We start from the raw sequence: 12,582 nt of genomic DNA, 5'->3' as shown, positions 1-12,582 counted from the left end.
CCGAAGAATATTAGGCTATTTATTTTTCTTCCTGTTTGCAAACGGTTTGTTTCACTTAACCTCACTGAAGTTTGTGTTATGCTCAAAACTAGAACATGGGGTCCGAAAATAAACTGAATTCAAGCTTTTCAATTTCATTTATATTGTTATAAACGAGACAAATTGACTCATCAATGAAGACATTTTCTCCTGATGCCCGGGTAGGCAGCTCGCTAGGTTTTGAGACAGTCTTTGTCTCGCTTATGGGATGCTGAATATTCCTCATGTACACGATGTCACCTGTCCGTCTTTCTGAGCTGGAGATACACACGTTATCCTCCGCGTTTCATGATGGAACAGCCAAATGTTTTGTTCGAGAAACGGCAACGGCGTTTACATAACGCCACAAGGCCCTGTAGAGTGTTTGTTAATATTTAGACATCTGCATGATTCCACACTTGGCGCCAAGGTTGCTCTCTGTGCAGTGTTATACGGCGAGAGGAATTTAAAGGGATAGTTCACCCCAAAATGAAAATTCGGTCATCATTTACTCTACCTGATGTTCTCCAAACCTATATGACTTTATATCATTACATGAAACAGAAAATATGCTTATCATGTGTGTTTTTCTTCCATATATTATCAGTGAACTGAAGGTTTAGGGCAACAAAATGGTGATTAAATGATGACAGAATTTTTTATTTTCATGCGAACCATCCTGTTAACGTGTGTCTTCCAGAGATGATGCTGAGAGATACAGCTTCACCAAAAGCACATGCTCATGGCTGCACATGAAGACACACCTCTCACTACACAAGCTCAACCGTTAGGCCTATAGGATTTCTTAAAAAGTCTAGCCAGGGATTGATTCTCCTAAGCTGTTTAGAAGCTTAGAAGACTCTTAGTGATTAGGCCTACTATTCTCGTTTAAAAACATCAGTGAGTTAATGAGAGTTAGGCTATGTTTAGAAAAGCATACGATAATAATACTCTAACCATTACCACTGAACATAGTATTGTGCGCTAAGTGTGCATATTTCCTGTATGCATGCCTTGATGACCAACTACATTTGCCGGTAATGAGCAGAATATAACAGAGCTTACTGCATAGAATACTGTATCCCACAATGCAATGTGCTTTACTTGGCTTTCCATGTTAGTGTGATTAATTGCTTGATAACAGCAGTACTATATCAGCATGATTTTCAAAGTTTCTTCCTGGGCTTACTTAATTGTACGGCTAATGTTAAGATATTTTGTACAAAAATAAACTAAAAATGCAAAATTTTTATTTAACAGCCAGATGCTATTAAACATTAAACGCCTGAGTTAAACATGCAATATGATTAGGTCATGTGACCATACTACTATTACATTCATTGAAAATAGCAGGCTTTATACAGTTTATGCTACACGTGATTTTTATGTAGTAAGCTGTTATTCCATTCTGAAATTTTCTAAACGACAGCTGTTGTGTTTGTGAGCAAGAGAGAGATCCAATATGGGCACTTAAATCTGGCCTTTGCTTAGTATTCTTACATTTTATTTATTAATTTTTTAATTTAAGATTTATTTTTAGCATTTTTGCCTTTATTATATAGGACAGTAGAGACTTAACAGGAAGCAACATGAGGGGGGCGGGATCAAAAAGCATCAGAAGCCTGGACTCAGGACTAGGGATGGGCGATACCACTTATTTTGTTTTCGATACGATACCGATATTTTTCAAGGCAGTATCGTCGATATCGATACCGAATCGATACTTCTGAACTAAACTTTTAAATTATGAAATGTATTAAATTATTAAATTACTAAGAGTAAAATGGGTAATGATAAGCACTTAACTTTGTTTAAAACACATTTTAACATTCAATACGCCTTAATTGCGACTTATTAGGTTATATTTTTCTTTACACATGGTTCAAATACGTTTTTTGTTTACACATGATTCAAATCTATAAATACTACAGTTGAACTATGGTCACTTTAGTAAAACCATGGTTAATTTTCATAAGGGACTGCCAGTGACAGGCTGTTACATGCATAAAATGCAACATTTTTATTCTGACAGTGTATGATTTCTATTAACGTTACAGAATAGTACATGATCAATATTATCTTTCAACGTTCAATTTAAATAACTGTAATTGCACAAACTATGTAGGCTACAATTTCAGTTTGTTTATTGTGAAATAACTCAAACACATATGTTTTTTTTCTCTTTTCTCTGATAAGCATTGTTCAGGGCTGCCGTTCCCAAAAGCTTTAATGCTTTCTTATGATACTTTTGGGAAATAACCACTGAAAGGTCATATCTATCATATTTAAAGAGCTTGAATATTTAAAGTGGTAGATCACATAAATGCATCGTATGCTTAAGCAGAACGCTCTGTTGTTGTGGATGCTAATATAGTTATCGTCTTTAGCCTTTAGCAGGTGGCTAGTTCATCAGTTTCTTACTAAGTCTGCTGTTTTCCAACCTATACAGTTTTGGCTTCTCACATGGAACACCTGAAACTGTCTGAGATCAACCTGAAGTCTTCTGCTTGCACCATATTAACCGAATTATAATGATGTTTTGGTTCCTTCTCTGTTTTAGAGACTGTACTTCATTCCTTATTTAGTTTTGTTTGTCTGCAGTCGGACACATGCTCTGAGAACCATTACATTAGCTAGCGGCAGCTCTTCCAGGAACAAAACAGACACAGGTGCAGATTTTCTTTTTATATTAATATAATTTGGAAAGTCTGTAATGGTAGAGTGGAACCATTCCTCAGCGAGTACAGATTTCATACTGTTGTCCCACTTACAAACTTCCAATGACTTGGTTTAACTTCATCTAACTTCTGAAACTTAATTTGAAATTCCACTGAGGAAGTCTCAGAAGTGCTCTTAAGCCACGTCTCGCTGAGAACAGGACTAGATTGCGGGGTTGCTTTGAACATGCAAATCCCTCTCAAAGAGACCACTGCCAATCCTGTCCACTCCAAGGAGCTTCCACTATCCCATCTCCCCTGTTCCCTCTCGTCCCATCCCCCATGCACTCTCATTGTGTGCCAAGCACCGCACATCTGTCCGTGACAGAAGCGCCGGGGCTCCATTCTCTGCTTGTTTGTTGTCATATGGCTTGTGTGCTTCATCAGTAAATCCAAATAACATGGGTAAGGAGGCCAGGCCTGTGGGCAAACTGAAAAGGCTTGCAAAGTGGCAGAGAGGAGAACAGATTTACTCCATGCAAACACATTGCCAACTGTTGGGTAAATGGAAAGTTTAGAGTGGTTTGCCCCTCGAGTGATGCAGACCAGTTCCCTTGTATTCGAAAACATTTGAAAATTGACATGTTTTATGTCTGCATGTTTGTAAAGGGAAAACTTTCAGGCCAAACTCCATGAGTTTAGAACTGTATTGAACTGTACTGTGCAAAGTCCAACTATTCTCTAACCTTCTGACCTTAATAGAACAGTTCATCCAAAAATAAGTCGTCATCATTTACTCACCCTCATGTTTTCCAAGTTTGCATGACTCTTTCATCTGTGAAACACAAAAGAAGATATTTGAAGATTGTTTAAGCTGTTTTTGTCCATATAATGAAAGTTGGTGGAACCTAATATTTTCAAGCTCCAAAAAGGACTTCCCAGCCATATACTTTGGAAGTAAGACGATTAAAAAAATGTTTTAAATTGCTAGTAAATGTCTCAAATAATTACAAAGAAATGGCAGAAAGACTGAAACTGAAACAGTAATCTTTGTTTTGTTTTACCTTTGAAAAAATAATTTTAACAGTGTAGTTTAAGGCATTAGCATGTGAACTCAACCACCAGCAATTAGTTAAACTTGTAAAAGTTATTTTAAATAAAGTAGTATTTTCCCAGTTTTGGCCATGAACAGACAATAATCATCCCTAGAAAAGAAGGAAGTACTTAGACGTTTCTCCGAATTTGGGATTGACCCAATATGAGTCTTTATTTTGACGTCATTATAGATTTTTTTTGCAAATGTATTTAAAGGCTCGGATGAAATCAAATGAAATATCCAGAGCCAAAAGCATGACAATAAGCCAAACAAACAAGTTTAATCAGTTATTTAGTTGATCTATTTGTAACCAAGTAGTTAATTTATCTTCTATAAGCTAATTCTAGCTATTCTAATCCTCTCTTTACTTTACTCTTTACGTAACTTCTGTACGGGTGGCACTTTCATTTGGAAAAGTATAAAGGCGCGATTTATAGCCGTGTGCTTCTAAAACACCACCCTAATTATTTAAGAGGTGCTTTTTTCCCTTCTGTATATCCAGATGAACTCCCTTGAACCCATCTGGACAGCAGCCATGCCCTTTCCATGTCTCGCTTTCAAATACACTGCTGCTTAACTGTGTTTCTGGAGGTTTTCCCTGGCTACTTCCCCTTTTCAAATACTTCATGGGGGCGACAGCTGAACTGATTTGTTCTAGTGCTGGATGTGAAGAGAACAACCACATAGCTTCAGCATCTGCATTTTAAATGATTATTTGAATTTCAAATTGTTCTTAAGAATTTTAAATGACATGCAGCTACATATAGATAAATAAGGTGTTAACAGCCTTTATGTAATACTGTTTCGGTGTATAAAAACCCATTGACTGAAATATGAGAAGACCACACACACACGCAGCCAGAGGTTATAGTTAGACCTTCGCATCGAGGGGTCACTGTGTCAGAGAAATGCTGACCAACATATATACTGGTTATTTTAACACAGATCTAATACAATATACTTCCTGTGTAAGTGAATCAGTTTTCTTATTATTGCGGAAAGTCTAAATATCGATTTTTTTTGTTAGAGAATATCACTATGGTATTGCGACAAAAAATATACTTTTTAAATATAGATCCCAACCCCAAACCTCAATGCACATTACTTCTTTTTCTTTAAAATTATACATTTTGTGCTGAAATAGAGGGTAAAGACAGCATATGGATGGGGCCTTGGCAAGCTGCCACCGATTCCTTCTTGGCACATATCTCGGTACAGAAAGTTCCCATCAAGCCCCGTCCAAAATATGTCAGCTAGCTTTTTTTATATAACTTGTCCCTCTCCACTCGAACATTTGCTGCACATGGTTTGACATCGCATCTCTGGCCCAATGAGTGTTTGATTTGCCCCAGTGCGGAGGGCCACTAGCCCTTTCTCTGCCAACTTATTGAATGGTTCTGAATTTATTAAGCACTCTCGACTGCATTGCCCACACAAGTGGCACATCTTGGTGGGCCAAAGCGTTCCTCTGCAGTGCAGAAGTGTAGCTAAAGGCATTCTGATGTGCTTCATCAGGCAGTTCAGTTGCTCTCCTTGGTGCTGAAGTTGCACTAACAGGTCCTTTTCTCTCTCTCTCTCTTTCGGTTTCCTTCACTGCCTTTCCACTAGCTGCACTTTTCCTTATACATGTCACATAGACATCTGCTATTTTAGATACTTAAAGAAAACTTTCTTAATTCTAGGCGCTATTTTTGTCTTCATGCCAGTTTTTCCTCGAACATTAATTTATTTGTGTTTTAATACAGTGTTTCCCAAGCTTTTTTGTTTTGTGTACCCCTACATTCCCACCAATAACGCCCTAACACCCCTTCATTAATATAAAACCTTTAGCATTGTTATTAATCTTACTTAAAATGGCTATTAATACGGTTTTTCACTTTGAAATGGAAACAAATGAATGATATGATTAAAAATCAGACTCATGAAGTCTCACCTCTCTTTTTTTAATGAGACACCTGAGCTTGTTTGTCTTCACAGGTTTTGACGCTTCTGAAGGAAATCAAAGTGAAACGACAGTTTTTCCTCGAACATGAATTTATTTGTTTTAATACAGTGTTTCCCAAGCTTTTTTGTTTTGTGTACCCCTACATTCCCACCAATAACGCCCTAACACCCCTTCATTAATATAAAACCTTTAGCATTGTTATTAATCTTACTTAAAATGGCTATTAATACAGTTTTTCACTTTGAAATGGAAACAAATGAATGATATGATTAAAAATCAGACTCATGAAGTCTCACCTCTCTTTTTTTAATGAGACACCTGAGCTTGTTTGTCTTCACAGGTTTTGACGCTTCTGAAGGAAATCAAAGTGAAACGCTACTAGCACTCGCAGAAATCTAACTGTCTTGTTTCTTAAATATGCACATATATTCTGAGTGTCATTCACACAGATTAACAAACTCAATATGTACACATCTTTTCTCAAACAGGAACTGAATGTTTTAACACAATAACTATCAAAAACAAGACAAGATTGTGTTTTTCACACACACATTTGTACAGCTATCCTTGAAGACATTCTTAGAAGACATCCACTGGCACAATGCAATCCCTGGCCACATACCCTAACATTAACCATCACAAGTAAATGCCTAACCCCACCCTTAAACTAATTACAACCTTGTCCCCAAACAGCCCTCAAACAGGGGTGCCAGAAAGTGAGGACCAGCCAAATTGTTGCTTAAGTACCCCTAGTTGAGAATCACTATTTTTTCTGTAGGTTCTAGCACTAGCACTACTGTTCTTCCCTGTTCATCAGATGTAATCTTAGAAAGCTCCACCTCTAGAGTGTGGGTGGAAATGGGGTTTGTGGTCTGCTCTTCAGTGTTTGATTTCCTAGGGAAACAAATTAGATGTGCTTTTCCCCCACTAGTTTTCAAAAGCTGTGAAATGAATTGTGCATTTGCATAGTTTTTACCTAGATTGTGTTTCTCCTGTGAAGGTTTAGTGGTCATTCAGTCAAAACACTCTCATGCAAAATCAACATTTTCGCTTTTCTTTATGTAAATCCATCTCATTTGCTTTTAATCATTCTGCATTCAAAATCACTATAGGGTGTTTATGGTATAAGTGTTTGAGCTGCGGAAATAGTCACGACAGGGCTTATTGAGAAAAATGTCTGAAAGCAAGCAACACTCATTGACATTTTACACTTGAAGCATTAGTGCACAGAGCACGCACACCTGCATGGAGGTTTTAAGGTGGACCAGAGTGTTGAAAAGGCGGCTCTGTTTCAGAGTATATTCTTCAGTCAACTTCCTTTCTCAGAACAATTCTCATTCCTGTTGAGTTATTTTATTACTGTTTCTATTTCACTGAATGTTCAATCTATTTCTTTGTCCATTGTTTGTGCTGCAATATCTCTATTCTGCAGTGTAGTTTACAAATTTTCACTCACTCTTAATGCATACAGTAAACTATCTGACTATATTGTGAATAATAAATGAGCCTGAGAGTGCGTGAGCAAACGCCTGCATTGATGTGTGAAATACAGTAAAGCAGCTGACGCTCATGTTATGTCATGCACCTTTTGAGTTCACTATCAAGGGGTATATCAAAGATCACATTTCTAGGTTTTTTTTTCATTCTTTCCATACCGACATTTACTATCAGTGACTGCAGACAAAAACAGCTAATGCCATTGGTTCTTACTATGGCAATCGATGTAGATGTATCAGATATTGAACAAACAGATCCAATTACTTGCTAAATAACAGCGAGTAGCCAGTCAGTCTTAAAGATCGGATTTGAAACACAAATCTAATTTGTTCAGTGTGTTAACCAAGCCTCTGTATCTATGTCTACTGTTACAAATATTAGGCTACAGTGGGGCTAAAAAACCCTCTTAAGCCTTTACAAAATGTGTGGAAAATGGTAGGAGTTGTTTTGATTAAAAATGATGTAAAGATAAATGCAGCTAAAGTGCTTTTTACCAAAAGTGTAAAAAGCTGAGGACTGAAACGATTATCAAACTAACAGTATTTTTTGTCTTTTCTTTGTCTTGTGTTTTGACTTTTAGCCCCAAAAAAGAAAAAAACCTTAAGAAAATGTAACATCTACTGAAAGAGAGAAACACACATAATATTTTGCTAAAAATATTTATCTATGAAGTGGTTGGCAGAGCAGTTGACAAATCTGTCATTGGAAAAAACTGTTATTGTTAAGCCCTGCCATAGAAATTAACACTTTCTTAAGAGCTGTGATCACATTTATGCATAGTGTAAAAAATTATTTTTTTTTAAATCATAATAATATGTTTTTAAATATCACTGTCAAGATGTTATTGTATCTAAGAGCAATGATTCAACTTTGGTATATTCACAGGCTTCCAATGCTGAATATGTCCACTCCCAGTGACCTCAAGTCTCCCTGCGTGACGCGAAACGGCATGGTCAAGCTGCCCCCCCAGCCCAACGGCCTCGGTTCGGCCAGCATCACTAAAGGTACTCCAGCTGCCAAGAATCGCCTGTGCCAGTCGTCCTCCGTGCCCACCATCTTGCCTCCCCCTAGCCTGCCCTATCACCTGGAGCCCCTGCCCACAGCGGCGTCACTGCTGGGCCCCGACCTGGACACGAGCCCCGTGACTGCCATCAAACCTCCCCTCTGGCAATTTCCCAAGCCCCTGCTGGAGAGACAACTGGTGCTGGACGAGAAGGTGCTGAACCGGCTCTTGTGGTACTTCACCACGGCCGAAAAGTGCATTCTAGCCCAGGTGTGCAAGACGTGGCGGAAAGTGCTCTACCAGCCCAAGTTCTGGGAAGGTGTGACGCCCATTCTACATGCCAAGGAACTCTACACTATCCTGCCCAATGGGGAGAAGGAGTTTGTCAGCCTGCAGGCTTTTGCTCTCAGAGGCTTCCAGTCCTTCTGTCTGGTGGGGGTCTCGGATTTGGACATTTGTGAGTTCATCGACAACTATCCGCTGTCGAAGAAGGGAGTCAAGTCTGTCAGTCTAAAGAGGTCGACTATTACGGATGCGGGACTTGAGGTAATTATAGATTCCAGGATGTCATCCTGTATTTTATTTGACTATCGAGTAATTCAGATATCATTTGTGTGCAAACAACTATGTGTATAATGCAGGGGTCACCAAACTTGATCCTGGAAGGCCGGTGTCCTGCAGAGCTTAGCTCCAACTGGCCTCAATACACCTGCCTGAAAGTTTCAGGTTAGACCTTGATTAGCTGGTTCAGGTGTGTTAATTAGGGTTGGAGCTAAACTCTGCAAGACACCAGCCTTCCAGGACCTAGTCTGGTGACCCCTGGTATAATGTGTAATGGTAAAAAATCTATCAACTGGTAGAGATATATACCAAAAGTATATATAAAACACACACACACACACTGCAAACTGCAACTTCCAACAAAATAATGCCAAACTTATTAATTTGTTATGTATAATCTAACATTTTGCTTTGCATTTTTATTCAATAAAATGAATTACATTTCTTTTTACATTTCTGGGGTTCTCAGAAGCAGAAGTCCTCATAGTTTGGAAAATACTATAGACCAATATGGAGTAGACGTCACAGTTAACATCACTTGCAGCTGCGCGCACATTGTGGTGCAAAACACTGGTAACAAGTGGAGGGAAATGGGTCAAATCCATGGAATAAGAGGAAAACATTTTTTTGTGCCTTTGGATGTCAGTATCAGAAGGCAAATCATTTTTATAGAATACTGTCATCAAATACGCCATTTGAATCTAAAATGCAGATGTTTAAATGGACAGACTATAAAACCTGCTATGATTACCCTACTTTTAAAGCATAAATTAGATTTTAACAATAGGTCTAGCTATTTAATATTCACATATGCACTTCAAGAGACCCTACAGTTACAGCATGAAATACTGTTTAACCTGTTAACTATTTAACTCTTTATTCCATGGCTTCCAAGACTGCTTCTTGAAAACTGTCATATTCTGCTGACAGATAGGCTTCGCCCACAAAAAACGTCTTCACTGTTTGCAAACACTGAATTGGTATATATGCCCTAGTGGTTAATGGAAACTACAGCAATTTTTTGTGTGTGTGTGTGTGTGTTCCGATATGCTCCAGTAGCAAAAAGAGCAAAAAAAATATGTCAACAGTCTGTGCAAGGGGTCGATTTGTAAAGTATTTATTTCTAAATTATTGAGTAATTATGAAAAGTTCATGTAGTGTTTCAAACATAAGTTAAACCATGATTACTCCTAAAAATAAATCCTTCAAATTTAAGATCTCCATCATTTACCGCCCTCCCCTATTAAGTATGATTAAACAATTAGCTAGATGGCAATGTGGTCGGAACATCCAACATACATGGTTAGAAACAACTGTGTTTTGCAAGAACATGCAGCAGTGATCACACTCATCACACTTGTCTCTATGCTGTTGCTATTCTAGGACTGGGCTTTTGTTGCCATGGTGAACTCTCAAATTGTTCGTGACGGCATCCAAGCTTTTTTCCCCTCAGATATGCAAACCAGCATGTGCAATGATAGAGACTGTGGAGCTTCTTCTGTCTGAGAGAGGACTGTGCACCTCAGGCTTGTTTGTGAATTATATAGGGCAGGGAAGGGCAGATATCACAGCACAAGGCTTGGATCATGACCAAGTACTCAATAAGAGAGCAGAGTCCTACCTTCAAGAGTTGTTTTTCTTGCCTGAAATTAGCTCTTTCATTTGCATTTTGTCTTAACCATTGACCCCTTCATTATAATTAAGATGTCCCTGAAACATTTAAGTGATTAAAACCGAAAATGTGCACATTGTTCCCTTTTTCTTTGGCTCAGTAACTAGGTCAGTGGGGTCACACAATCCATTAGTTGTGGACCACCTACAGTGGGGAAAAAAAGTATTTAGTCAGCCACCAATTGTGCAAGTTCTCCCACTACATTTGCTGATAATCCCAAGAATTATCTTAAATATTGAGTTGTTCGTTATTTGGGCCATACACTGGATATATATTTTGGACCATCTTTAATTTCCCAATTTACATCAAACCAGGGGTGCATTTCCCAAAAGCATCATTAGCCAACTATTGTCGCAAGTTCAGTTAAACTCTACTGGTAACAACAGAACTTGCGATCATAGTCGCTTTTGGGAAACGCAACCCAGGTTAGTATTAGAATAGGTAAAGTAATCCTCAGTTTCTATAAGACAAATGATTGGAAGTGCTTAAGATACCAATCTGTATGACCATTGTTATTTTTATTATTATTATTTCCATTTTGTCTTGTTTTATAAATTAAAGAATGTGGCACTGAAGGAATGTTAAAGGCTCTATTGACAGCATTTGTAGCATAATGTTGATTACCACAGGAAATAATTTTGACATTTAATTATGTCCCTCATTCATTTAAAAAGAAGCAGACATCACATGCAAAATATAGTAACTACACATCTGGCCAAACATATATGACTGAAATAGGGTCTCTTGAATTATAATCGTTCTATGACATAACATAAGGAAAACTAACAGTAACACGTGCGCTGTCTATCACTCACCGATTATATTGTACAGTGGGTGTCCACATAAATCACAGGTTATTTCCATGCTTTCCCGCTTTGCTCAATAATTTCAAATCTTGAATTTTGTTGTCATTGTAGACTGGCTATTGCAGTCTAATTGAGACCGAACACTGTGAGCATCTGCGACATCGATAAATGAGTGAGTCGGTGAGCAGGAAAAGTGAAATGACCGTTCATTTTTCATTTATGCGAGCGTGCGGATTTCTGCGCAGAATAGTAGAACGTAAATGTATTTTTATTCCAAAATTCTTATTTTCAGTGATAAATTTGGATTTATAACATACATCTGATAACTATAATGCATGTTGACATTTTCTAGATTTAACTAAAGACAGCAATTTCAGTCATAATGATGTTCTATGAACAAATTTTACCAATGAGAAATGTTCTGTATTTGTTTTATTAGGTTGTCAAAAAACCTTCCTGCTATTGGTTTGGGAAAGTTAATTTATGGTGAAAACAAAGCAATTAGAGAAAGTTTAGTGTAGAGAATGTTTAGCCAGTAGAGCCATTAGTGAACAAGTTCAAAGGCATCCCTGCAACATTCCAGCAATGTTAGGAATTGGTTTACACAGAAATAACAAAGTGGGAACCATAACCTGACATTATGGGAACGTCCTGGGTTTTCAAACTTTTCTGGAGCCTCTCAAGCACTGCTCATTTTAGATGTTTCCCTTATTTAACACAGTTGAATTAACTTTTTTTAATTACCTGAGCTAGGTCTGTTTAATAAGGAAGACTGAAAATCCCTACTCCAGGATAATGCTCTGAATGTTCATTAAAGGGGTCATATGATGTTGCTAAAAATAACATAATTTTGTTTATTTGGTGTAATAAAATGTGTTTATGCGGTTTAAGGTTAAAAAAACACATTATTTTCCACATACTGTACATTATTGTTTCTCCTCTATGCCCCGCCTTTCTGAAACGCGTCGATTTTTACAAAGCTCATCGGTCTGAAAAGCGAGGTGTGCTCTGATTGGCCAGCTATCCAGTGCGTTGTGATTGGCCGAATACCTCAAGCGTGTGACGGAAATGTTACGCCCCTTACCATATTGTGATGTGTCCCGGCGCAATGAGACAAAACCAATAAAACCCATTATAACGAGGCATTTGTTGCATCCAGTGGGGACATAATTACGGATTATAATGACTTATACTGTCTTTTACGCATTGCGTTGCATCGCACTGCGTAAACATAAAACCATGTCTGCATTTGTGATCGGAGAAACGACAAACAACAAGCACTACTCTACACTGCCCAAAAGTCACGTTTGAATCGTCAGTGGCAAAT

General features: G+C 37.9%; 1 protein-coding gene and 1 long non-coding RNA gene across 2 annotated transcripts in view; one reads left to right on the top strand and one right to left on the bottom strand.

The window, feature by feature from the left end:
• LOC107568135 (uncharacterized) overlaps nucleotides 1-11,413 on the bottom strand; it is a 16,546-nt gene extending 5,133 nt beyond the window's left edge. The window contains exons 1-2 of the long non-coding RNA XR_001606720.1: nucleotides 11,265-11,413; nucleotides 3,477-3,510 (exon numbers count right to left, since the gene is read on the bottom strand). This is a non-coding gene — a long non-coding RNA (uncharacterized lncRNA). The remainder of the gene's footprint in view (nucleotides 1-3,476; nucleotides 3,511-11,264) is intronic.
• The window catches only part of LOC107568127 (F-box/LRR-repeat protein 16-like), a 19,830-nt gene that overhangs the window by 867 nt on the left and 6,381 nt on the right, over nucleotides 1-12,582 (top strand). The window contains exon 2 of the mRNA XM_016253985.1: nucleotides 8,099-8,762. Within this exon, the coding sequence (XP_016109471.1) occupies nucleotides 8,099-8,762 (664 nt within the window). The remainder of the gene's footprint in view (nucleotides 1-8,098; nucleotides 8,763-12,582) is intronic.

This window comes from Sinocyclocheilus grahami, unplaced genomic scaffold (genome assembly GCF_001515645.1).
Source record: "Sinocyclocheilus grahami isolate Dianchi unplaced genomic scaffold, SAMN03320097.WGS_v1.1 scaffold27.1, whole genome shotgun sequence".
Classification (NCBI taxonomy): Eukaryota; Metazoa; Chordata; class Actinopteri; order Cypriniformes; family Cyprinidae; genus Sinocyclocheilus; species Sinocyclocheilus grahami.
Note: the sequence above shows the minus strand (reverse complement) of the source record. Positions and strands in the feature narration are given on the sequence as shown.